The sequence below is a fragment of the Alligator sinensis genome, unplaced genomic scaffold, assembly GCF_000455745.1.
Source record: "Alligator sinensis unplaced genomic scaffold, ASM45574v1 scaffold685_1, whole genome shotgun sequence".
Classification (NCBI taxonomy): Eukaryota; Metazoa; Chordata; order Crocodylia; family Alligatoridae; genus Alligator; species Alligator sinensis.
Window position 1 is genome coordinate 227,503 of NW_005842336.1, and position 26,173 is coordinate 253,675.

The 26,173-nt window shown below is 44.6% G+C and overlaps 1 protein-coding gene and 1 long non-coding RNA gene across 6 annotated transcripts in view; one reads left to right on the forward strand and one right to left on the reverse strand.

Annotated features, from left to right (window-relative positions):
- LOC112551103 overlaps nt 1-26,173 on the forward strand; it is a 148,053-nt gene that overhangs the window by 48,656 nt on the left and 73,224 nt on the right. For all 5 annotated transcript variants that reach the window (XR_003095265.1, XR_003095263.1, XR_003095264.1 and 2 more), the window contains one exon: nt 7,177-7,250. This is a non-coding gene — a long non-coding RNA (uncharacterized LOC112551103). The remainder of the gene's footprint in view (nt 1-7,176; nt 7,251-26,173) is intronic.
- STC1 (stanniocalcin 1) overlaps nt 1-26,173 on the reverse strand; it is a 77,594-nt gene that overhangs the window by 5,816 nt on the left and 45,605 nt on the right. Inside the window, exons 2-4 of the mRNA XM_025210148.1 lie at nt 5,992-6,197; nt 3,513-3,655; nt 2,193-2,404 (exon numbers count right to left, since the gene is read on the reverse strand). Coding sequence (XP_025065933.1) covers nt 2,193-2,404; nt 3,513-3,655; nt 5,992-6,197 — 561 coding nt within the window. The remainder of the gene's footprint in view (nt 1-2,192; nt 2,405-3,512; nt 3,656-5,991; nt 6,198-26,173) is intronic.

Here is a 26,173-nt window from a genome sequence, read left to right on the forward strand (position 1 = left end):
AAGAGAGAGAGAGCACATGTACAAACAAGAGGTTATAAAATTAAGAGCTTGAAACTATACATTTTAGTGTGGATGCAGTCATCCTAGAAGACAAAGGGGAATAAAATAGATATAAGGCACCACTGTACACTGCTACTTGTTTCTTTTTATGGCTTTGCCATTACAATTCACTGTAAAAAGCCCATATCCCTAATTCAACTTGTTACACTCTGAGATAGACCCATGTATCAGACAGTTCTAATAGGAGCGGCGAGAGAGTGACACAGCGCCACCAATTCTTCATTGGCACTTGCTAGTTACAATTTTGCAAAGGCTAGTTTGGATGCATCTCAGATGTTCATGGTTTACTCAATGCTTGTGCCCAGACATCTGTAGCCTGGAACAAGCTTTTGATCCATGACAGCTGTTATTTTAAGTTAACTAGCACTCAGCTGGAGTGAAAAAGGGTCAGTGAAGGCAGGTATAAAAATATTTCCTAACTAATATAAGTTGTCAAAGTTTGCCACCTGAAAACTTATTCTTAAATTGTTCTAAGCTGGAAAAATGCTTTTTACTTAATCGGCTGCCATCTCTCCTCAAAGGCCACTCTATGGTTCACCACAACTGCTGCTTTAACAGTAATATCTGTTGAGGTGAACCACAAACCTATCTGTGAGGAAAGATGACAGCTAGGTTAAATCAAAGCCCACGTCAACCCTGCAGATGATTATCAGCACAGCTCTGTTGCCAGTCAGGGATATGAAGAGGTCAGGCCACAGCTGGAGTACTGTGTCCAGTTCTGGTCACCCCACTTCAAGAGGGATGTGGACAACATTGAGAGGGTCCAGAGGAGGGCCATCCGCATGATCTGGGGACAGCAGGGCAGACCCTACAATGAGAGGTTACGGGACCTGAACCTGTTCAGCCTTCACAAGAGAAGGCTGAGGGGGGACCTTGTGACCGTCTATAAACTCACTAGGGGGGACCAGAAGGGTTTAGGGGATACCTTGTTTCCCCCAGCGCCCCCCGGGATAACAAGGAATAACAGCCACAAGTTGTTGGAGAGTAGGCTCAGATTAGACATCCGTAGGAACTACTTCACAGTCAGGGCGGCTAGGATCTGGAACCAACTTCCAAGGGAAGTGGTGCTGGCTCCTACCCTGGGGGTCTTTAAGAAGCGGCTCAATGCCTACATGGCTGGGGTCCCTTGAGCCCAGTTTCCCTCCAGCCCAGGCAGGGGGTTGGACTTGAAGATCTACAAGGTCCCTTCCGACCTGACTTCTATGATTCTATGATAACCCCAAACTAACATGAAGCCCCTTGCATAACTGCAACTACAGTTGTGTAGCAAACTGATGCTTCTTCTGCATTTGTTCTAGCTGCATCAAAATCCTAAGACACCTGAGTTAATACAGTTTATAAAGATATATTTGCTCCTGCCCTACCCGAGCTCCAAGTGCCAGTCATTCCAGGAGTTACACAGAGGGAATTCTGTATTCCTTAGCAAGGCTTAGGCAGATTTTCTAGACAGTTATGGAACATGGTCTCATAGGCAAGGTGATTTATGTATTCAGATATGAGTATTTGAATATGCCTCCTCCTGTAGATGAATGCAGTGTTCTACTTTACTGATGAATAATACAGTTTTCTCAGTTACTTATAGAAGAGTAGCTCCTCAAAGCCCATCCTGGCGCAGGGCTTCACAGGACTTTTTGCACTGTGCAACCACAACAAAGAGAGATAGTTTCTGTCCTACAAAGTTTGTAATTCAAGGGAAGAATGGATTTGTAATAGTTAGCAAGAGCTTCCATCCCAAATTATTTAGCACAGGGGCACTGTCCTAGCCAAAAACATACATGCATAAAAAAATTCTTATTTTCCACGGTTTGAAGCAACATCTATGCTGATTAGAACTTGGTCAACCAAAAGGACTGTTCTCTTTAAATATATATGGGACTCCCATCACTGTGCAACTAGTTAATTTCTCTGATTACTTCCAGAGGGGAATACCTTTCAATTTAGCAGGGGAAGTAAGAATTCTGATGTCAAATATCGTAGCAGAACCTTAAACAACATCAAATCTAGGATGTACTACTTCAGCTGAGCTGTATGAGGAACTGTTTCGAATAACGACCCAGGTTGACATCATCATTTTAAAGTCTGCTACATTTTGATGTGCTCTGTACATGTCCTGTATGGAAAAATCCACATACCTGTTTGAAAAGTGATTTGGAAGCTGGACAACTTCGGTGATGGCTTCAGGATTGCGCTTTGCAATGCTGCACATGTCCAGTTTGCTGTAGCATTCCTCCTGCACCTCAGAGATCATTCTTTGGAAGGTGGAGCACCGCCGAATAGCAAGGAAAACCTTGGATGTGACTCCATTTGCAATGCATTTCAAGCTTTCTTTCACAAAAGCCTTTCCCTGCAAATTTAGAAGCATCATTTTAAATATGCAGAACTGCAGAGGTCCATAAATGTGTAGCCTGAGAGTCCGCTGTTGTCGACTACTACTAGTTATCTTTGCTGCAATTAGAAAGTGGTTCTGTGTTAAATACTGACTTGCCAGCAGAGAAAGCTTTATGCTTGAGGTATTTTGTTCATCAGTACTAAATACTTACAGTAATGAATATGCCACATTTGCTAGGCATTATACAGAACACTTCGTCCTCAGTCTCCCTCCCAAAGATTTCCCCTATCTGGGAAATAGGATTTGTTTTCACATAAAATGCCAATGTATTACACAGCAAAATTGTAGACATGTGGGCCAGTCCTGCAAGGTGCGGAGTTCCCCAAGTTTCCACTTATTCTTTGTGGGGTTTGAAGACACTCGCTGCACCCAGAACCCATCCTGAAAAGGCAGTGCATTTCACTGGAAGAACTTAAAGCACCAGAAACCATTAAGTCTGTCCCTGGAAAATGGCAAATTATACACATTGTGTAGAATAAATACAGAAGATAAAGGTCCTTGGCACAACCAGGATTCCTTTATGTCATTGTTTTAGATATTCCACGCAATGAGAGAAAAAGAGCGTTAGAGCAAGTGAGAGGAGAGAGAGCGAGAAAGTGTCCCTGCAGTTCCACTGAGTCAGGCTGATCTGGCTTTGCATTCCCAGGGTTGAAATCTTCCAGTTCAAATTATACATCTGTGCCAGGTCACACAGTCAGAAAACGTACTTTGTTAGAAGAACGTTTCCTCCTGAAGAGGAAACTCAGCTCCCCGCCCCACAAGACATCCTCTGCCAAGTCTTCACACATAGCACACAGTATGTGGAAAGTGTACTGTAGAAAGTCTTCCTGAAGAATGGATTTGTTTTTTTGGCCACAAAATCCTCATTCCCACAAGAGCATCTAAGTAGCAGTAAGAACCACACGGAAGTAGGTTCCCATGGCAGGATGAGGCCAAAGAAATTAAGGCCTCATGTTAACAAAGTAGTGAAGCACGAGCTTAAATGCCGTTGTGGAATCATGGCATAAATGTATTCTGAACAAATAGGAAGCTATATAGGAGAGTACTTATTCCTATAACGTACCTGAGTGTCAAATTTAGCAGCACTATAGAGGAAGGATTTGCAGATGTCATACATTCCATCGGTGTCACAAGTAGAGTTCTCCAGGCATGCGAATGCACCACAGCCCACCTGAAGGGCACTATTTAAACAGCGAACCACTTCAGCTGGAAGACAGGCAGAGAACTTATTACATTATTACTTTTTACTTATTCCCATAGGCACTTTTCAGCCAAGATGGCAAAGCATTGAACCACTGGATTAATCAAGTCTCACAAGACTGCTGCAAAGATAGTCAACTGATATTTCTGTTTCATAGGACTGGGAAAGGGAGGACACTAGTGGGAGAGAATAGATACCCAAGGCAGAGATAAAATAAGGCATTCACTGGATTCATGAAACCATCCACTGGCAAAAGGTATGGGTAGAACCCAAAAGCTCCTGGTTGCCAGTTGCGTGCTGTAGCCCCATAGAAAATAGAGATATTAAGCATTTTATACTGGGTCATTTCCACATAAATATTTGCCTGGAGGCACGGCTTAATGAACATTTGATTGTTATATTTTATCTGAAAACTGGATAGAAAGAACTCAGCATCAAGTGGGGGAAAAGCCTACTCCTGCTGATGCAGAGAGGAAGGAGAGCTATCAATATAGAAATTATAAAGATCTAGGCCACTACTAAGACATGAGGGCTCAAAATAATGCTTGTTTGAAAGGAGGACATGATGAGCAGACAATTTCCAGATCACATCCAGTACTGGAAAGAAAAACTGAATCCATAATAGACTGTAACACTAAATATAATAGCTATAAAAATGGAAGGCCAAGTTATTCTGAAGAAGATAAGCTTTAAATATTATTAGGAGTATTTATATCATGCTAGGAAGGGAAAAAGTTTAAGAAAAGGTCTTAAGCTTATGCACATTCTTGGCTTTGCTCTGTAGGGCAGATCAAATGTTATAAAAAACCTGACACGAATATGGTGCTCGACTCTTCAGAGCAGTGCCAGAAAATGAACAGAATCTAAGGAAACCTTGATTAGGTAGAATCCATTCTTGATCAAAGTTATACATGGTGGTCTCCATTAGTTTAATTACAATAGCGCAGGTATAAGCTCCTGGGCATATAGCAGGGCACAAACCTTTTTAATATATGCTAGTATGCAATTAAACAATAATCCAGCTTCCCCTGCACAATACTGCTCTAAAGTTAACAGGTAGTAACCTTTTCTGGTAAGCTGAACGTCTGTCCCATTGTGTTCATTCAGAGCCTATCCATTACTTTTTGCCAGATCATGTTACAGGCTGCCTTTAGGAAGAAACCTTGAGTCTCAAAGTAAGATATTAGATGTGGGAGTCTAACTACACCAAGTGGTAGAGAGCAAAAAAGCCTTACTAAAAATTAGGAATGTGTCTAAGGAAGTTAGTTATTTTTTTCTAAAGACACCAGTTGTAAGATGGGTAGCTACTGTGCTCTGATATTTCTTATATATGTCTGAGGAAAGCAATATTTGATAAGGTCGTCCTCTCTCTCACTTAAAGCTTTGCCATCGCAAGTTATTTTCATAATTATGTTTCCACAGGTTCAGATTATAACTTTGCTTTCAGCAGGTTTAATATGCATTAGGCTTTTATTGTTTTAGGCACAGTGGAATAGTGAGACACTATGTTTCTATAGCAACCAAATACAAAAAGGAAATTGAGCAAACACCCTAGTATAATGCTGCAGAGCCCTGCAGATCTAAAATAAGACATCTGTTAATGAGCTCTGAATTAGAGACCTCCTAATATCTTTTCAATATACAGGAAGACCAATTTTCATTTTTCCATTGTTCAAGATAAAGCACTGTAGATGTCTAGATCAGCTGAGCACATGAAGTAGAGGTATTCAATAAGAACTTGTTAGTTATTTTTATCTGTTGTATAGGCTACTTAGCTAAATGTCATGATCATATTTATATGTTACTATCCCAGGCAATTTCTATGCGCAGTGGAGACCACACGTTAACAATGGACACGTTTTTAGGATTGCTGCATTCTCTGAACTGGTATTAGAAAAAGATTCCTGTCTCTCCCTTTTTGAACATAGATATTTAGAGGAGCAATGGTTCAGTGAATAAAATCAGCGGAGAGTGAACTTAAACCCCCACCCAATTTGTTAATTCCCTATGATGGGGGGGAAGAGAGCGAGAGACGCATTCAACCAGCATGAGAAAAGTATATTGAACTCGGAGCGGGGGGGAGGCGGAGGGTGGAGGAAGGGCGAAGGGGAAATAGACCCTGCGGAGTACATCCCAGTTTATAATCCAATTCTGGAATGAGATTGCCTCCCTCTATGTATAATTACATATCCTAAAGAAGCATTTTTCTAGGATTTCTGATTCCACAATAGCTTATTTCTATCAGTCGCGAAGTTCAGAGCAAAAAGATCATCAACAGAATATTTGCAACACTGTTAACACATCAGGGCTCAGACCCAAAGCCCTCTCTGATAAGTGTTACCTGAGTTCTGTGCTGCAACCCTGGTTTTCCTGGGGCTCACAGAGTCATTCTGTTCAGCTTCATAGGATGCAGAAGCACTGATCACCAGCAGCAGGAGAAGAACTGACTTTAGGAGCATTCTCTGACAAGTTTCCGCTAAGTTTTTTTTTCCCCTTGTGCGTGTGTCTCCTGTTCTCTCTCTCCTCGGCTTCAGCAAAGATGCGGATCTGGATGCACACAGAGAAAGGAGTCTGTCAAAGACTATGTAGCTACTGCAGCCTTGTTCTGCTTTACCCCCCTAGCTCTTGCTCACTGGGGGACCAGGAGAAAAGCCCAGGGCTTTTATAGCCGGCCTTATCTGTCCCCCTCCAGGACAAGGAGCCAATCAGAAGGTGGAATAGGCAGCCAATGGGAGCCTGAGCTCATTCAAGCACCAGAGCACTGGAACTTCACAGGAAGAATATTTTCCAGCCAATTAAAAGTACCTGCCAAACAACAATAAAAAAAGTTAATCTTCACAGAAATAAGTTGGGGGGGGGAAAGGTGGGGGGGAAGAAGCTTCCTATGATTAATAGAGCTCAAGGAAATTGCCACCGCAATTGTAAGCCTTACTCAAGATCTCCTGCCTTTTTATTAATAACTTACTCCTCTGTTTAGGCACTAGTGCAGGAAAGAATAGCTAATTTTACCACTTAAATAATATGGTAAAAGATAAAGACAAAAGCATATTCATGTTTTACATACAATCTGTGTTTGGTGTACGTACTACACACAGACATGGAATAAATAGTGTCCATCAGCCACATGCATGCAAATACCACCCCCAAACACGCATGCATCATGCACAAGCATCCACATGTAGTCCAGTCATACATGTTTCCAAAACATATGCTTCTGTCTTGTACAGTCCACTCAATCCGCATACATGTTATGCACATGAACTGTACAGGCAGTATAATAGAGCCCTGACACCAAAAGAGCAGTCAGATATACAGTCCTCATACACACCCATGCATAACCAGGGTGCATGCACGAGGCATGCTTACAGTCTCTCACACACACACATGAAAAAAGAAACAACATCTCTAACTTTATTTGAATAAACTGTATATTCATGCGTAGTGCTTCATAATAGAGATTTTGGAAAAGAGTGGGAACAAGCTAGGGAAAACTTGTTTAAGTTTGCTTTCTTTTTTTCATTTTTAGGCCTGCCAAATCCATGATGCAAGGGGGAAACGTATTCTTGTGGCAATTAAAGGAGCATCAGAAGCCTGATTCAGGTTTGTACCAGAATCCATTTGTACAACTCTGTCAACCTGTGGTCTTAAAAGGAAGCCTATGCATGAACAACAGAAGTGCTAGATCTTGCACACAAGGCTGGAATGAAGCCTGAAAAGGAAAGGAATATAGGTAAAATAATACTTATGTTTCAGTAGAAGTATATTGAACAAGGATATAGGTACATGATCCAGGTACACTGCTTTAATATCTGAATAACTCACACGATGTGCTGTGGGGCAAATATTGTCATCTCTGTTTTATAAAAGAGACAGAACTGAGGCAGAGAGATGAATAAGATTTGCACCTGGGAAAACTGCACTCATTTAACTTCAAACCAGTTTTAAAAGCTGATTTAGTTAACACAATTCACAACTCTGCTTTAAAAGAGAGTGCATCTAAAAATGGCTTCTTGTTCCGGCTTAGCCTACAATCATTAAGGAATCTATTAAAGTAAAACTGAAGCAAGTCTCTCTTAAATGAAACAAGCAGGTTTTGTATCAGGTATTATTTTTTAAAGACCATTTGACAAGTGATATGTCTCTGGTGAGAGTGTGTGTTTCTGGCAAGAGAGGCTAGAATGCAAATCTCCCAAGTCACTTTTCACCATCTTATCCTTGTTCCTTGTCCTAAATACAAGATGAAGGAAGATAGTTTAGTGAAGGAGATGGGCTTGTTGACTGAAAGAAGCTTAAAGCTTAAAAATAGAGCTTCTCTGGGCACAGGACTCTCTATACAGGGGCAGCTGAAACGACAGGGGCCTTGTAGCCCAAACTTATTGTTATTGATATTGGCTTCCGTTGGGATAGAATCAGACCCAGGATTGTACTCCTGCCTTGGGGGGTGAGGGAAGGGGCTAGGACAAACAGCTGTGCCAGATGTTCCAAAAACATTTTAAAACGTTGAAACAGAAAAAGGTTTCATGTTTCATTCCAGTTTTGTGAAATTGAGCCAATTTCATTTTTAAAAAATCCTGCAAAAACACTGTGGTTTCTCCACTTAATAGTACCAGTCCAGTTTTTAAAGTGAAAATGATCCCAGGGGGCTTGATTCTGATTAAATCAAAGGAAATTTTGGCACTGGCTTCAGTGAGAGGTGAATCACCACTATTTAGTTCCTGTTTTATAGGAGTGGAAGCCTTGAATTTCCCCCAAAAATATTCAGTTTCAGAGACCAAATCTGAATTTTCTCCCCAAACACTAAATTTTCGTGCAAAACATTGGGGGGGGGGGGGGGAGAGCCGACAGGATTTTGGAAAATTGGGGGGGGGGGGGGAAGTACTGCAAGTAGTTTGCAAAAACCAAGAACTGGCCTATCCTGCCCCCTCTCCCCTCACCCAGGTTAGCTTGATCAATGTAGACAAGAAAATTATATACTGCACAGAGAGAGGTCTTCAGTTCCTTCAATTCCTTTATTAGTTATTCATTCAGTTACTAGGAGTCTAATCCATTGACTTCAAATGGGTCTTGCAGCAGCCCACAAGTACAGTGCTGTTACTAATCAATACTGATTAGTAACAGCACAAGTCATATTCTAAAATAACCAAATATCGGAGAAAATATTACAGAAGACGATTGTTAGAAAGAGGTTGGATGTAATGATTGGAAGAGATCTGGTAACAGGTCAGTCTTGCTCATCATCACTGGCATTTAATTGATATGATACACCAAGTTAAGAGCTCAGTTCAATGTTTTTAAAATGCTCTAAGCTTCAAAATGAATCTCTTAACTCATTTTCAACTTTGGAAAATGCAAGAAGAGAGATTATGTGATTTGCCTGAGGCTATACAATGAATCGGCTTCAACTTTCAAGGGTTAATCTTGCAGTCTTGGGTAAGAAGTTCTGCACCATGCTGGTCCCTAGTCCCAAAGAGTACATCTCAAATAATGTATGCACTAGCAGTATGCTAGGATAGCAAATGCTAGCAGACGCCCACATATTTTTTTTTCTTTTGTGGCTTATAGTTTGCACTAAAATTTTAAAATAGAACAAAAGACTACAGAAAATGCTAGACTCGCCTCAGACTTATGTAGTCTGTCTGAGAAAGCAAGGACAGGAGGATTTAGGGAAGCTGAAAGAACTCCTGAAATAGAGATTATGGAATATTCTTCCCAATTCCCCTCACTTCTTCTGTTAGCAGGTGCCTTTAAGAGTAAAGGTTTTTTCCACACCCCAGTATCCGTATAGTTCAGTAACAAAATGCTGAACAGGAAAGTGCAAGAGATCTGCTGCAGGCAAGCAGGGGTGGCACTCGGAGGGAGCCTGGGGGGGGGGCCTATAGCCCCCCCCAAATTTGCCTTAGTGCTCCCCGTAGCCACTGCCCCTTTGTAGCACCCTGCCTCCCCCCACCAGGCCACCACTGCCCACCCCACGCAGCTGAGCCCACCCCGTTCCTGCATCCAGAGGCATGGCCACTCCCAGCCTGGCCGAATACGTATATTTGGCCAGAAGGTGTATAGCGCAGCCCCCCAGTTTTCTGTCTAGCCCACCTCAGCCCTGCTGCTGGGAAGAGGCTGGCACTGCCCCTGCAGGCAAGTATAGTGTAATCCACACACAGAAAGAGCCTCGCTGCCCCCTTGATTAGAGGGGTCTGGATTATGCCAGGAAGCATGAAAGTTTATATCCTCCTCCCATACTTTGTCAGCCGGTATATAAATGGAAAAAAATATATCCCTATTCACTTTGCATATATCAGCCCTGCATACCACTTTCATTAACAGTCCCTGTTAACCAGACTAAGACTTGCTACTACTGTCATTTATTTTCTTTCTAAAATGCTAAGATTTTGTCTATGGTCAAGGGAGAGTCAGGGGCAGGGAGCCACACTAAACAAACCACAAGCAACCCCCACTTTTTGCTCAGCTGCTTTCCAGCTGGATGACTGGAAGCTGCTCTCCTTGACTAGCAAAGAGCAGAGGCTCTTTTCCCTTCCATTGTGTAATAAGATCCCTGCCCACCTTTCCCTGCTCCCCACCCCCAACACAAGATCCCTCCATGAGCTCCACAGTGGAGGGACGTGAGCAACTGCATCGCCTCAAGAGTTAGCCACGCTCCGCTGATTTGTTCCTTGCACGTCGTCTTGTTTCAGACAAATGAAGCCTCGTTAAAAGACCTTCAGGAACCGTGACACTTTCATCCACCCCCAGACACCCCACCCTTTCCTTTAACTCTGCTGTGTGACACATTTTGAAAGAGCCATTGCAGCTCATTTAACAAGCTGAGAATGCAAAAGGGATGGTTTTAAAACAGGCACAATTGAACAGCTTTGCATACAAAAGATAGACTTACATTGAAGCAGATTAGGGTCTAGTTCCTGCAACATGCACAGCACTTACACTTCCCTGACATCTAAAGGCAATCGGAAGCTTGTGGGAAAAACTCAGCACCCCACAGAATCAGACCCCAAGAAATCAGTTACTGAATTGACTCCTCAGCTTGCCATTTCAGAATCAGTATAGATATCTGTGCCTCATTATTTGGCATGTGTTACTATGTGCTTTTTAGACCTAGTTCTCCACTCAGAGGGGTGAACACCAAGATTAACTCCACTGAGATCAATGGAGTTACATGCTTCCAGTTGATTCTAGTAAAGAGATGGGTTAATTGGGTCCTTTAATTTATTTAGTTCAATGTGGACGTGAATTATGATAGTTTAATTGGGGAAACTAACATCAGAATTTGGCCTGGGGTATGAATGTGGGTATGACTCACCTCAAGTGGAGCCTGATCCAATAAAGCATGCGTGTGTACGTGCACACACAGAAACGTACAAAGGGAATGAATACAAGAAAAGTGTGTTTAAATACCCTGCTTTAAGTGCCAAAGACAATGCAACTTTACCTGCAGAGCAGTTATGTCATACACATTAGGTATTTGTCCAAGCTACAGTGGTGTTAGACCTATCAAAGGTATTATTCAGGGTGTACTCTTTTTGTGTGGATTTAATTAGTAAAAGTGAAACCATTTGCAGGGAAGCCCGCTTCATGTGTTAGCTTATTTCCACACTATTTGGACATTTTTAAAAGATAATTCTGTGGGGCTCAACTGGTTTCTTATTAATTCCATGCATAATTAAACAGTAATTAATCAAGTAATCTAGTATTACGTGTGACCTTGTGCTCTGATTCCTGACTACCAACTTCACCAGGAAGAAGACCAAATGTATATCATGGACTGAACACTGCCTGACAGCTATCAAGTGCTAATAGTTTCAGCCCTCAGTCCTTGCAATTCTGGACTGATGCAGTCAGTGGGAACACTCATGTGCTGGAGTACTTTGCCATGCCAAGATCAAAACTTCAGCTAGATTTGAGCTGGTAACAATCAACCGAGTTTTGATACCCTTACTCATATTAGACAGTGTCTAGCTCATATGAAGAACCACTAAGGTTAATGAGGAGTGAGGGTGGAAAGGTCTGGCATAGATAAAGAAACTATAACCTGTCAGCAATTCCATTAGCAACCCTTCCCATAGGACAGGAAATGAATAAAATTAATTGTGCTTTTTAAGCAATGAATTAAGATCAAGCACCAACTTTTGCTCAGAAGGGCTTTAGATTTGGAGTAGCTTGGACTACTGTGCAGTTATACTAGCATTTATGGGAGAAAAATGTAACACCAAGAACGCGATGGTAATGTTTCAAACCACAATCTCATTAAGTTTTGAAATATTGAAATGGAGGGAAAGGAACCCAAGCCTTGAAATCTTTTACACATTTCTCACTGGCTCTATACAATTTCTACGGTGAGTTCTGCTTAAGGCTCTTTAAAAATGTAGTCAGCCCCTCAGCTGATTTAATGGGCTTTCATCACAGATTCCCACTCATTTCAATGGGCTTTGGATCTGGCCCTTAATCACCCGCTAACTTTACTAAAGCAGTAGGAGGCCCAGTTTACGGCAGCTAACTCTCTCCTCCTGGGTCAGCAAATTGCACTTACTTGCAGCAGACACTCCATTTCTCCAGGTCTCAGTGGCTGACAATATTAACAAATAATTTTTGTGTGAGAAAACTGCCTTAATCAGAAGGAGAATATCTGATTAAAAGCATAAAATTAAACACTTCAGAACAAAGATATTAGCACATTAATATGGAGATTTTTCCTTCCCCCCTTCATCTAAATGCGTTAGTCCTTGGTGTGTAATTTGCATTGGAAAGCGTAGGAGCCACATAGCATTAACAGCTGTGAAATTGGTGTCATTCTTAAAGGTTAAAATAAACTGAGCTATTTGCCCAAGCTGCCAAGCATTTCTTTGCAAGTTCTATGGACAAAGGCCCATGAATCATAAATTTGCTTTATTCCCGATGGAAGGAACCTGCAAGGAGCTGGGCATTTGTAGAGAGAGAAGGATGTTCACTGCACAACAGATTGCAGTTCTTCAGCACCTTGAGTGAACGAGGCAAGCGGGATTTAGTCAAAAGCTATCTATGGTTTAAGTTTTACAGCAGCTCTTTAAATGGGAAGTCATATGACAGACTTGCTGCTCCAGGCTTGAAAAAGTCACTTGAAGCTGTTCTAGTCAATAGGTACTGGAATTCATTTTGTGAGAATGTCTTTTGGACTTCTACTGTCAAAAGTTACAGTTCCCGAGGCTACTGAATTGAGTCAATTGGTTATCTTACTGGCATGAACAATGAACAGAACTGTATGTCCACCACTTATTCATTAGTAGCGAAAGTCACCCAAAAAACAAGAATACTTAATGCAAGAGTAGGCAGAGTGAAGCTGCATATCATATGCGCTTGCAGCAGTGGATTTTTCCCGGATGATGATGGCTTTGTAGTAGCTCATATATATCTCTATAGTAATACAGAATGATAGAATTTATGGAGCAGAATTGGGTCCACTGTCACTTCAGTGACCACTGGATCAGTCCCTTGATCCTAAAATGGAATCTCTTACAGCAGAGTGGAAAAACCCACTGCATCACACCTTTAGAGGAGGAAAAAAGAACATGGAAATTTTCCATTAAAACGTTTCTTCCATTAAAATGTTTGATTTCTGATCAGCTTTATTTAATTTTTGACAATGAAACTTGCATGAAAACCATCTTCTGCCCCCAGAAATGCACTGGTCATTACTGTTGAAACCTGAAATATTTCAGCCAAAACCCAAAGTGTTTTCACTCCAAATGATGCTGCAGTGCCTTGTGGAAACTATAGTTAGAGAACAGGAACATGAGATATTTTAAGGGAAGAACCTGTAACAGGGAACCCTAGCCCTGTTACTAAGAAGCAGAATATCCCCTTTAAGACCAGAGTCTGCCAGCAGAGAAGGGGCTAAACTAAAGGGTGACCCTGCAGGCTGGTCAGCTGACTGGGGTGGTCACATGACTGTGTGGGAGTTCAGGCCAGGGCTATATAAGCCTTTTAGCTGAGCCAGCTAAGGGAGAGGGTGGCCAACCCAGGCTGTGGCTGAAAGTAGACTCCTGAAGACTTCAAGAAACTGTGAAAAAGCCTTGCCAGTGAGAATACCTAGCTGAGTGATCCAGGGATGTGGAGCTAGGGGTAAGCAGGCTAATTGCCTCTATTATTTTTTGCCTTTGCTGTAGCTCAGGGGCTTAGTGTTTATGTTGAAGTTTAATCAGGTGGTTTGCAGCTGAGGCTGTAGGGGAGGTGGAGGCTTCATTAGCACCCGCAGGGGCACAGCTTCAGGGGCCAGAGAGCCTGATGTGAAAGGAGCACAACTTTAGGGGCCAGATAGCCCGGAGATGAGAGTCATATCTTTTGAAGTTAATTTCTCAAAGCCGGGCCCAACATAGTGGGTCTGAGCTGGATGGCTTAGCTATATAAAAAGGGGCGGAAGCTGCGTTACCTGAGATCCCAACGGAGTGCGGAGAAGATGCAAATGACACCTGCAAGGCATGGGGCACGATAAGGGAAGGTCAGAGTCATGCAAATAGCCTTTAAGGCAGAAGCTCATCACCTCCAGGTATTTGTGAGCATAGACCATATCTGGGAAGCTCTGGGGAAGCCTGCTCTTCAAGAACCAAAGAAATACCAAATGTGACAGGTGAGTGAAGGGTTGTCTATTTTCAGTAAGAAAACAATTCAAATATAAAGGGATTCTGGGGTGCCCCAGGCATTTCCAAATGCTGCTGAGGATAACACAGTGTGTTACAGAGCCCTTTGTTTAGATAACACCTCCTGCAATGCAAGGACTTTTTCCTCACTTGATGAGCAGTGATGAGGACTCTTCTCAGTATTCCTTACTACGATGCTACATGTGACCACCAACAAGTGTCCAGTCAGAGTGGAGCTAAACTACTAAATAGATGGTAACCTATTTAATCTCAGCCAACTCTGAGCCAAAACCAAGACAACCCTGACCTCAATCATCGAGTTCCAGTACACTGATGATACTGTAGTGTGTCCTCACTCAGAAGCAGACTGTCAGGCAATCAGTAACATCTTTAGCGAGGCATACAAGAAAATGGGACTGATGCTTAACATTCAGAAGACTAAGGTCCTCCATCAACAAGCTCTTAATGAGCAGTCCCCAGCTCCAGTAATTCATATTCACAGTGAGACTCTGGAGAAAGTTGAGTATTTCCCATAGCTCAGAAGCCATCTCTTGCACAAGGTTGACATTGATGAAGGAATCCAACATTACCCCAATTGTGCAAGTGCAGGCTGTGGACACCTGAGGAAATGGCCATTTGAGGATCACAATGTCAGGTCTGAAACCAAGCTCAAGGTTTATCAAGCCATCATGATCCCCACCTTACTGTTTGCACCTGAGACACAGACAATGTATAGGAGACAATTTCAAGCCACTGGAGAACTACCATCAACTCTGCCTGTGGAAGTTCCTTTGAATCCAGCAGGAAAACAGGCACACCAATGTCAGCATCCTCTCACAAACAAACACCATGAACATTGAGCCAATGATCATCCGATATCAACTTCGCTAGGCCGGCCATGTAATCTGGATCTCTGACTCCAGATTCCTAAAGCAAATTATATTCTCCCAGCTCAGTCAGGTTGTACGCTCAAGAGGAGGGCAGAGAAAGAGGAGGACATTTCAAGAATGTCCTCCAGGCCAACTTGAAAAAATGCAACATTGACATCAACTTATAGGAGACTATCATCCAGGACTGCTCCAAATGGAGGATGTATGTGCTGCAAGGTTCTCAGTACTTTGAAACCTTAAGACAACAGGAGATGGAAAAGCAGGAGCAACAAAAACAGCATGTTGTGGACCAAATCAGGAACCCTCATATAGAAACATGCTCAAGCTGTAATAGAGTCTGTAGATCCCAGATAGGCCTCATCAGCTATCTTCAGACCCACAAATAAGACAATCATGGAAGATTATCATCCTCGACTGCAAGGGATTGCCTACATAGGTGATGCATAGGAGGGCACCGGGGAGCATTGGCCCTTGTTGGCCAGGGAGTGGGGAGCGGCAGCCAGTGCCCTCCCGAGAAGTGACGGTGGCACGTCCAGTTTGCTGCTGGCACTTCTACTGGCGGCAGCGATCAGCCACTGGGGGACTCCCTCCCCACCCTTGGTTGACCACAAGCACCGATGGCACTTCCGGTTTGCACTTCCGCCAGCAGCGATGATCGGCAGCTGGTGCCTCCCCAGAGCCAGGAGGCACCAGTCGCCCATGATTGCCCATGTTGACTTCAATAATAGTCAGTAGTTGTTTCTCTCAAAAATAAATATGCACTGTAAACCAGTCTAGGTGGAAAGTTTTAGAGCCAACCCTAATCAAAACACAAAGAAATTGTGTAACTAGTTTGGTAAAATGCCACAGCTGATGATCATTCAGAAGACACCTAGCATCTGTATAAACATGATGCAATGTAGTCTGGAATCAGACCCCAAGAGTACTTACCACAGCAAATCTGCTGCCTTTTTGATTCTGCAATAATAAATCAGGACTTTTTTTTTTTTTTAACGGCAGTCTAATTTGACACAGTGTTTGTGAACTAGTTTTGTGTTGTAAGTTTTCATTTTTAATAGCTGTTAGGATAGTCCAGTGGAAAGGCAGCATCATGTGACACTTTGGAAATGTTGCATGAGACAAACATGATAGCAAAACTGTTTTGCATCAACACTGGGAGGATCTACTGATAATTATAGCAGCAAAACTTTGAGTGTAAACTCTTCCTTCATTATTCTTTTGCATCTATCCCTCATTGGTAGCAGTATTACTATGCTTGGTTGTATTGTTGGAGTGCTTTAGGACAGCAGTTCTCAACTTTTTTTGTACAAGGACCCATTTGTAAACATTGATGACCTGTCCTGACCCAGTGCCCCCACCCCCAGGCCCCAGCCCCCCAGTGTGTGGTGCAGGGGGTGGGAAGGTGGAGCGTGGGCGGGGGGCCTCAAGCAGCCCCTTGAAGGCTGGGGCTCTGCCAGCCTGCAAGGGAAAACCATAGTTTCCCACATTTTTCTCCCTTAAAGGAGAGTCCATTTTTAAAGTTGGTTCATGACCCTTCATATATTCTTGCAACCCACTTTTGAGTCATGACCCTCAGATTGAGAAACTGCTGTAGGAGACACCATTATGCAACAAAATGAACATGGGCCACCAGCGCAATGCTGGCAGAGCTAATCAAACACTGGCATGTATCTACTGAGGCATTTTGAGCAAAGCTAAAGATGTCATCCTCCTGTTCTACTCAAGTCTTGGTGAGACCGAAGCTGGAGTACTGTGTCCAGTTCTGGGTGCTGCATTTCAGGAAGGATGTGGAGAAGCTCAAGAGAGTCCAAAGGATGACCACATGCATGATTAGAGGCCTAGAGACCAGGTCACATGAGGAGAGGCTGAAAGACTTGGGACTGTTCAGCCTGGAGAAGAGAAAACTCAGAGGGGGCTTGGTGGCAGCCTACAAGTATATCAGGGAAGTACATCAGGGCCTGAGGGAGCAACTATTCACCAAGGCCTCCCAGGGGAGGACTAGAAATAATGGGCACAAGCTGACTGAAGATTGGTTCAAACTAGACATCGACATAAGAAAAAACTTCTTTACAAGCCAAGTACCAAGGGTTTGGAACAGAAAAGGTGGTACAATCATCCACCCTGGCAATCTTCAAAAAGTGTCTTGATGCCCATCTTGCTGGGGTCATCTGATCCCAGCAGTCTTTTCTGTCCAAGTGCAGGGGGGCTGTACCCGATCATCTGTAAGGTCCCTTCCAGCCCCTAACTATGAAACTATGCTTGGCACTGTACAGACACAGAACATATGCAGGCTAGCTCTTCAGACCTAGTGCCTCCTCTCCAGTTCATGGAAGTCTTCAACAGTAAGCTCTCCGGGGGACAAAGCCATCTTCTGTTATGTGGTTTTTATAGCAGCTAGTATACTGGAGTCCCAATTTGTGTTGGATGTTAAAAAATTGGGGAGAACTTGTGTGTACATACAACAATTAATTTAGATTCATAGATTGTAAGGCTGGAAGGGACCTCAGAAGATCATCGGGTCCAGCCTCCTGCACCAAGCAGAAAAGATAACTGGAGGTCAGATGACCCCAGCAAGGTGACTGTCTAGTTTCCTCTTAAAGATTTCCAGGTAGATGATTGTACCACCTCTGGAGGGAGCTTATTCCACAGTCCGGACACCCTGACTGTGAAGAAGTTTTTCTAATGTTGAGCCTGAATTGGTCTTCCAGGAGTTTGTGGCCATTACTCCTAGTTTTCCCTCGGGTGCCCTGGTGAGCAGTTGCTCACTGAGCCCTTCATGTACTCCCCTAATGTAGCGGTAAGCTGCTACCAGGTCACCTCTCAGCCTTCTTTTCCTCACGCTGAAGAGTCCCAGATCCCTCAGCCTTTCCTTGTATGGTTTGCCATGTAAGATTGATCACATGGGTGGCTCTTCTTTGGACTATCTCAAGCTTGTCCATGTCCTTGTTAAAGTGTGGTGCCCAGAACTGGACACAGTACTCCAGCTGCGGTCTCACAAGTGCTGAGTAGAGCAGAAGAATCACCTCCTTGGTTTTGCTGGAGATGCATTGATTGATGCATGCCCGAGTATTATTTACCCTACTGGCTACAGCATCTCACTGCCGGTTCATATTCATACTGTGGTCTATTATTACCCCCAGGTCCCTTTCATTCATGGCGCTAGTTAGTTTGGTGCTGCCAAGTCTGTAGGTGTTTTGGGGGTTGCTCGTCCCAAGGTGGAGCATTTTACGTTTCTCAACATTGAACATCAGATTCCAATCCGCTCAACTTGCTAGCCTGCCTAGGTCCGCCTGTGTCTGTAGCCTATCTTAAAGCGTGACCATGCTCCCCCATAACTTGGTGTTGTCCATGAACTTGGCCAGTAAACTCTTCAGCCCCACATCCAAATCATTAATAAAGATGTTGAAAAGTACTGGACTGAGCACTGACCCCTGTGGGACACTGCTGCCCACTTCTCTCCAAGATGACACAGATCCATTCACTATGACTCTCTGGGTCCTATCCTGCACCCAGTTTCTCACCCACCTGACTGTCTCAGAGTTAAGCCCACAATCCTCCAATTTTCTCGCAAGGACACTGTGTGATATTAGAATAAAAGCCTTTTGGAAGTCAAGGTATACAATGTCAGCCTGCTCTCTCATGTCCAGGTGGTAAGTGACCTAGCCATAGAAGGAGATGAGGTTGATAAGGCAAGACCTGCCTGTGATGAAGCCATGCTGGCTGTCATTCAGAATCTTACCATCTGCAAGCTTATCGCAGATAGACTCCTTGATGAACTTTTCTAGGATTTTCCCTAGGATAGAAGTTAGGCTGATTGGTCTATAGTTACCCGGGTCCTCCCTCCTGCCTTTCTTGTGGATGGGCACAACATTGGCCCCTTCCAGTCCTCAGGGACTTCTCCAAAGAGCCACGAGTTGTGGAACAGTTTTGCCAGGGGTTCCAGAATGACTTTGGCCAGTTCCTTCAGCACTCTCGGATGAAGATCATCCACTCCCGCTGACTTGTATATGTGTAATATTTTAAACTGGTCATACGCCAATACTACGGCAATAGTAGAAAGGCAATTATTCCTACTGTGCTCATCCTGTACTCTACCTGGCATTGTTTGCCCCTTGGTCTGGTGAAAGACCGAGGTGAAGTAGACATTCAAGAGTTCAGCTTTCTCCTGGGTGCCAGTAACTGGCTCTCCTGAGTTGTTGAGCAATGGCCCCACACTCCCATTTGTTTTCCTCCTGTTCCCTATGTACCTAAAGAAGGACTTTTTGTTATCCTTGATTCCTGTTGCTAATCTAAGTTTTGGTTGTCCCTTTAGCCTTCTTATCTGTTCCCTGCAAATATGGACTATCCTTTGGGCCCGCCCTGTGCTTTCATTGTTTATAAACCTCTTTCTTCTTTCTTAAGAGGACCATGATTTCCCTGTTTAGCCAAGAGGGCTTCCCAGCCCTTCTGTTACCTTTTCTCCGCATGGCAATGGTCTTCCTTTGTGCTTCAAGGATCGTCTTCTTAAGGAACAACCACTCTTCATGCACACCTTTCACCTTTGGTCCCTGGTCCTGCAGCACTTCCCCTACTAGTGACCTAAGCTCGTTGAAATGTGCATTTTTGAAGTCCAAGTCTTCAATCCTGCTATCAGATTCATCTGCCTCACATTGGACAGTGAACATGATGGTTTCATGGTCGCTGTTGCCCAGACTTCCCTCTATATTTTAAGTCAGTCAACAGGTCGTCTCCTTTGGCCAGGACCAAGTCAAGCAGAGTGTCACCTCTGGTTGGCCCATGCACCTCCTGAGTCAGGAAGAGTGCCTCGACACAGGTCAGGAAGGATCGTGACTGATCCAGCTTGGCCGAGTGTTCCTCCCAGGTGATGTCTGGATAATTAAAATTGCCCATGATGACCATGTCATGTACATGTGCAGCCTCAGTCAATTCTCCAGTGAATTCCAGATGGTGCTAATTTTTGGAACCGATGTTGGCCTCCAAGGAGGTGTATTGCTCTTTCACATAGAGAGCAATGCCACCACCTTTCTTCCCCACCCGGTCCCTTCTGTGCAGGGTGTAGCCCTCTATAGCTACACTTCAGTTGTGTGAGGAGTCCCACCAGGTCTCCATAATCCCTACTTGATCATAATGCCCACTGGAAAGTAGGAGGGCTAGCTCTTCCTGCTTGTTCCCCATGCTCCTACAAAAATCAGGAGCATTTGCACCCCACAAAAATCAGAATCAGACCCTAGAAATTTCCTGCCAAAGGGCAGGAAGTCAGCTGGGATCAGATGACCCCAGCAAGATAATCATCCAAATGCTTCTTGAATGTGTCCAGAGTAGGTGCTTGCACTACTTCTGCGGGGAGTCTATTCCAGACTCTGGAGACTCAGATGGTAAAGAAGTTTTTCCTTATGTCCAGTCTACAACGGTTTTCTAGAAGTTTGTGACTGTTCGACCTTGTCTTCCCTTGGGGTGCCCTTGTGAATGGACATTCTCCCAGTTCCTGATGCACACCCCTGATATACTTATAGGCTGCCACCAAGTCTCCCCTGAGCCTAAGCTTTTCCAAGCTGAAGAGTCCCATGCCTCTCAGTCTCTTTTCATAAGGCCTGCTCTCTTGACATCTGATCATGCATGTGGCTCTCCTCTGGACTCTCTCCAGCTTCTCCAAGTCCTTTCTAAAGTGTGGAGCCCAGAACTGGACACAGTACTCCAGCTGCAGCCTCACCAAGGCCAAATAAAGCAGGAGGATGACATCTTGGGTCTTGCTTGAGATACATTGGTAGATGCAAGACAGGATTTTATTTGCTTTGCAGACTGTGGCATTGCATTGGTGGTTCATGTTCATCTTGTGGTCAATCCTGACCCCCAAGTCTCTTTCGATTGTAGTGCTAGTGAGTGTAGCACTGCCGCGCCTATAGGTATAATGTGGGTTCTTTCTCCCGATGTGGAGCACTTTGCATTTCTCTACAATGAAAGTCATCAGGTTTTGATCTGCCCACTTTGCGAGCCTGTCCAAATTGGCCTGAATCTTCAGCCTATTCTCTAGTGTGACTGCTCTTCCCCATTATTTGGTGTTGTCTGAAAACTTAGCCAGTCTGTTTCTGACACCCAAATCCAGGTTGTTTATGAATATCTTAAAGCATACTGAACCCTGTACTGGTCACCATGTGCCATGTTGATTGGTTCCATCGACTATCACTCTCTGGGTCCAACCACAGAGCCAGGATCCCAGCCATCGGACTGTAAGGTTGTTGAGGCCGCAGTTCCCCAATTTTGTCATGAGGACATCGTGGTAGACCAAGTCAAAGGCTTTTTTGAAATCCAAGTAAATGACATCAGCCTCTCTTCCCCTATCCAGGTGATGTGTCACCTGGTCATAGAAGGAGATGAGGATGGCCAGGCATGACCTACCTGCAACAAAGCCGTGTTCGCTGTCTCTCAGAATGATGTCTTCTGTTGGCCTGTTATTGATGGATTCTTTAATAATTTTTTCCATGATCTTTCCACGGATTGAGGTCAAACTTATTGGCCTGTAGTTCCCCGGATCTTCCTTCCTTCCTTTCTTGAAGATAGGCATCACATTGGCTCTCTTCCAATCTTTGGGAATCTTTCCCGAGTGCCACGAGTTCTCAAATATCCTTGCCATTGGTCATGCTATGATATTAGTCAACTCTTTTGCACTCTTGAGTACATTTTGTAAGGGCTTGCTGACTTGTGGATGTCCAGCCTCTCAAGGTGTTCCTTCACAAGGTCTTTACCAAATGTAGGTGTGTGGTCACTTGTACCCTCTTAATCCCATGTCCTGTCAGGCAGGGTTGGTGAAAAACCACCCTTGGATTGGCAAAAAACCAACACAAAGTCATCATTAAGGAGATTAGCTTTTTCTTGAGTGTTGGATATCAGCTGCCCCATTGGATTCAGCAGGGGTCCAACGTTGCCTTTATTTCTCTTTCGACTTCCCACATACCTGAAGAAGGACTTTTTATTGTCCTTAATTCCCATATCCAGTTTGAGCTTGGTTTCAGCCTTGGTTTTTCTGGTCTGCTCCCTACATGCATAATCCTTTTTAGAGGTATTTAGAAGTGATGCATAATCCTCTTTAGAGATATTTCCTGTCTTCCAACTCTTGTAGACTTCTCTTTTAAGGTTCAGGAGGTCCATGAGCTCCCTATTGAGTTAACAGGCTCTCCTATCCCTTTTACCACCTTTCCTACAGGCCAGAATGGATTTCCCTTGTGCTATTAGGATCATGTCCTTAAGGAGCGACCACTCATCTTGGACTCCCTTCCCTGTCTGATCATGATCTTTCAGGGCCTCGACAACCAACCTTGTGAGCTTATGAAAGTCAGCTTTCCTAAAGTTGAGGATTTATGCATTGCTGACTGATTTGCCAACCTTGCAATGGACAGAGAAAGTGATCAACTCTTGATCACTGTCACCAAGCTTCCCTTCAATCCTCAGGTCACTGACTAGATCATCCCTTTTGGCCAGTACCAGATCTAGCAATGCCCCACCCGTTGTCGGCCTGTGGACTTCTTGAGTCAGATAGAGCTCAGCAGGTGAGGAAGCTTCGCGACTGATCAAATTTAGCTGAATGCTCTTCCCATGAGATATCAGGGTGGTTGAAATCACCCATGACAAGTATGCCCTGAGAGCGTGTAGCCTCTGTTAGTTCCCTAGAGACCTTGTGGTTGAACTCTTCCTCCTGGTTAGGACGTCTGTAACAGACTCCTACTATCCCATTCACTATGTTCTCATATTCTAACCCAGAGGCTTTTGAGTCGCCCTCCTTGGGTGCTAATATCAGCTAGTAGGGAAGTGTACTGCTTCTTGACATAGAAAGCCACACCCCCGCCCTTCCTCCCAACACAGTCCCTCCTGTACAAAGTATAGCCATATACCTGTGGCCCAGTCATAGATAGAATCACACCAGGTCTCTGTTATCTCTATGAGATCATATCTGTTATTGTTTAGCAGAAGGGTCAGTTCCTCCTGTTTGTTCCCCATGCTCCTGGCATTTGTGTACAGGCAGCTAAGCCTGCCATCAGAAGCCCTAGGCTTCTTTGTGCATTTAGAAGAGTCCCATCCTTGGGATGGGGTTGGTGTAAGTTCAGTTGTATTTCCTGACCTGCTGATTATGTGTTTGTTACTTTCTGGGCTTCCTCCGATGGTTGTCTGCCACCATCCCCGGTGATCTTCGCTTAAAGCTCCGTTGAGCAGGTCAGCCAATCCAGTCAAAAAAAGCTTCTTTCTCATTAGGGTGAGGTGGAGGCCATCTCCTCCTAACAGACCACTGCCTCTGTCTTTGAGATGTGGACTGTGATTGAAGAAGCCGAAGGCTTCATGGTGGCACCACGCCTCACTCTTCTGTTTACTTCATCAATACATCTCCCTCTGTCCCTCCTATGCCTGTGACCTGTAACCAGGAGGATCAAGGAGAAAACCACCTGTGTCCCCAGCCCTCTAAGCCTAGTCCCCAGGGCCCTGTAGCCACTTGTGACCCAGCTGGGATTGCTCCGAGGCATGCCATTTGTGCCCACATGGATGAGGAGCATGAGGTAGTGGTCGGAAGTCAGACAAGTTTTGGGATCCTCTCAGCAACATCCTGGATACCGGCCCCTGGGAAGCAGCAGACCTCTTGGGCTAAGGGGTCAGGGTGGCAGATCAGTCCCTCGGTCCCTCTCAAGAGGGAGTCTCCCACAACGACCATTCTGCATCTCTTCTTAGGTATGGTTGCTGGGTGTCTTCCTTCCTTGAGCGTTGAAGCCAGCAACTCTGCTGCTCTGCTGATGTTGCGAGGGGTTTGTATCTGTTATGAAGTTCGAGGGGGGTGGTGACCCTGGCATAGGGTGCCTTGGGGCTGAAGATGACCTTTGACCAAGCGACCCCTGGCTGGACTTCATGGGATGCTCCTCTTGTATGCCCTCGTCCTGCTAGCCTTCCTTGCTCTTCCTTCCTCATTCTTCTGGTGAAGAGCCTGGTGGTAGGCATCAATCTCCTACTTACCATCCCTGATGGCACACAGCCTCCGCACTGCAGCTTGGAGCTCCCTTTTCTGGCACTCCAGGGACTCTAATATGGAGCACACCCCACAAGGGGAGGTGTCCTTGCTCCTGATCCCAGATGCCTGCTTTCATGCCAAGCAGCCCCCACAGCCAAGAGCCAGAGGCTCCATCTGGGTGGAGCATGGAGCTATGGGCTCCGTCTGGGTAGAGGCTTCAATGGTACCAGACGAGGGGGCTCCAACTGCGGAGGGGGGGGGGCCTAAGCGGAGGGGGGGGGGGGGTCTTTGGGGTGCGGCACATCACCACCATCACACAGGTAGCCCAGGCGACTGTTGTGCAGACCCTTCTCTTCAGGCTCACTGCCTGGAGCCTCTTGGCCCTCATGCTCAGTCTTCTGTGCGAACTCATGCACTAACTCATGTTCCAGGTCTCTGGTCATGCGGCTCCAGTCGCGCAGCTCCCTAGGGGGCTAGGCTAAGTAGGAGCTGGGGGGTGGGGGCATGACCCTCCTTGGCTTCTCTCAGCTGCCTTCCGCTCCTAACAACAGCCCTCCCACCATGGGCCCTACTTACCTCCCAGCTCCGTGCCGGGGTCTTCGGGTCTCGGAGGTGCGAAGGGCTTGCACACATGTCTCTGCCTGAGAGCTGTCCGAAATGTCCATGTCTTCACAGTCTATATCCTTGAATACATGCAGCACTCCCATCTATTACTGTGGATTTTAGAAGTCTGAACATTGCTACATAGTGCCACAAGACGACAAGGACACTGGACACTTTTCATAGATCTGATTTGTGTGGCCACTGTTAACGCTGCATCCACACCTGTTTATGCAAGCTGACAAGAAAGAAATGCATGAGCACTTTGGAGAGGGCTAGTGAGGTGAGGAGTAGGGAAATTAAGTAAGAGAAATAGGATACCAGTGAGAAGAAAGACGAGCGAGAAAGACGAGATAATGGGTGAAAGGGTGAAAATAGTTCCCTGACTTTGTCTCCCTAAAAACAACTCAATCTACACCTTAGCCCTTAGAAGGAGACTCAAGCTTTATTTGCTCAGAAAGCTGCTACATCCATATAAATCTCCAGAATGAGCTGCTTAGAAATGATCCCTCCAGAAACTGGGTATGAACCCAAATGGGGAAGACCACCAGGCCTGGAGCCTGTAAACAAAGGTTACTGCTCAGACAATCATGTTGCATTTCTCTCTCTCTCTCTCTCTCTCTCTCTCTCACTCTCACTGTCTCTCTCTCACACACACACACACACACACACACACACACACAGAGCCAAACAGGCTCTACAAGGTAGCATTTTCATATAGCTGCGCTTCCTGAATACAATGGCACCAAATATGGGCAAATCCTGCAGGTGACTACTGAAATGAGCAGGTGCATGCAAGGGAAGGGGAGAAGCTGTGAAACCTTGCAGAGTGTAATTAACAATTCTAGCATCTACAGAAGCTGGAAATCTAGTTCCCTTTTCAGTTGCTTGTTCTGAATTAACTCTGGGAGAAGAAGAGATATTGCTGAATGGGAGCAATCAATTTGCACAGAAGATAACACACAACCATCCAGGCTGTTATCTCTGAAAAGAACAGCTCCCTTTGTAGTCCTAAATTAAGATCTCTCTCCAGATTGCAGTTGCATCAGATGGAAACTAAAACCAGAGCAGCAGCAAATTAATTGTCTTTTCAGCTGTTGCTGATCTGGTCCTCAACCATAATAATAACCTTTCAAAGGCCTTGTTTGAATTGGGAACATGCCCTGATTCTTGCTCCAATATAGCTGCTACAGGACAACCTCACTGCAGCCAAGGAAAGCTGCAATTTACACCAGTTCACTTAATTCAAATCCTGGCTGCCTCTACCAGTGAAAATAATCTGGTATTAAAGGTTTTGGTAAAAAACACTGATCTGGGTATACATTTCTAGTACTAATCTGTCAGCCTCTATCTTTACTGTGAGTTAGAGAAATACTATTATTCCCCATTTTCATTTGGGGAACTAGAGTACAGAAAGGCCAAACCCAA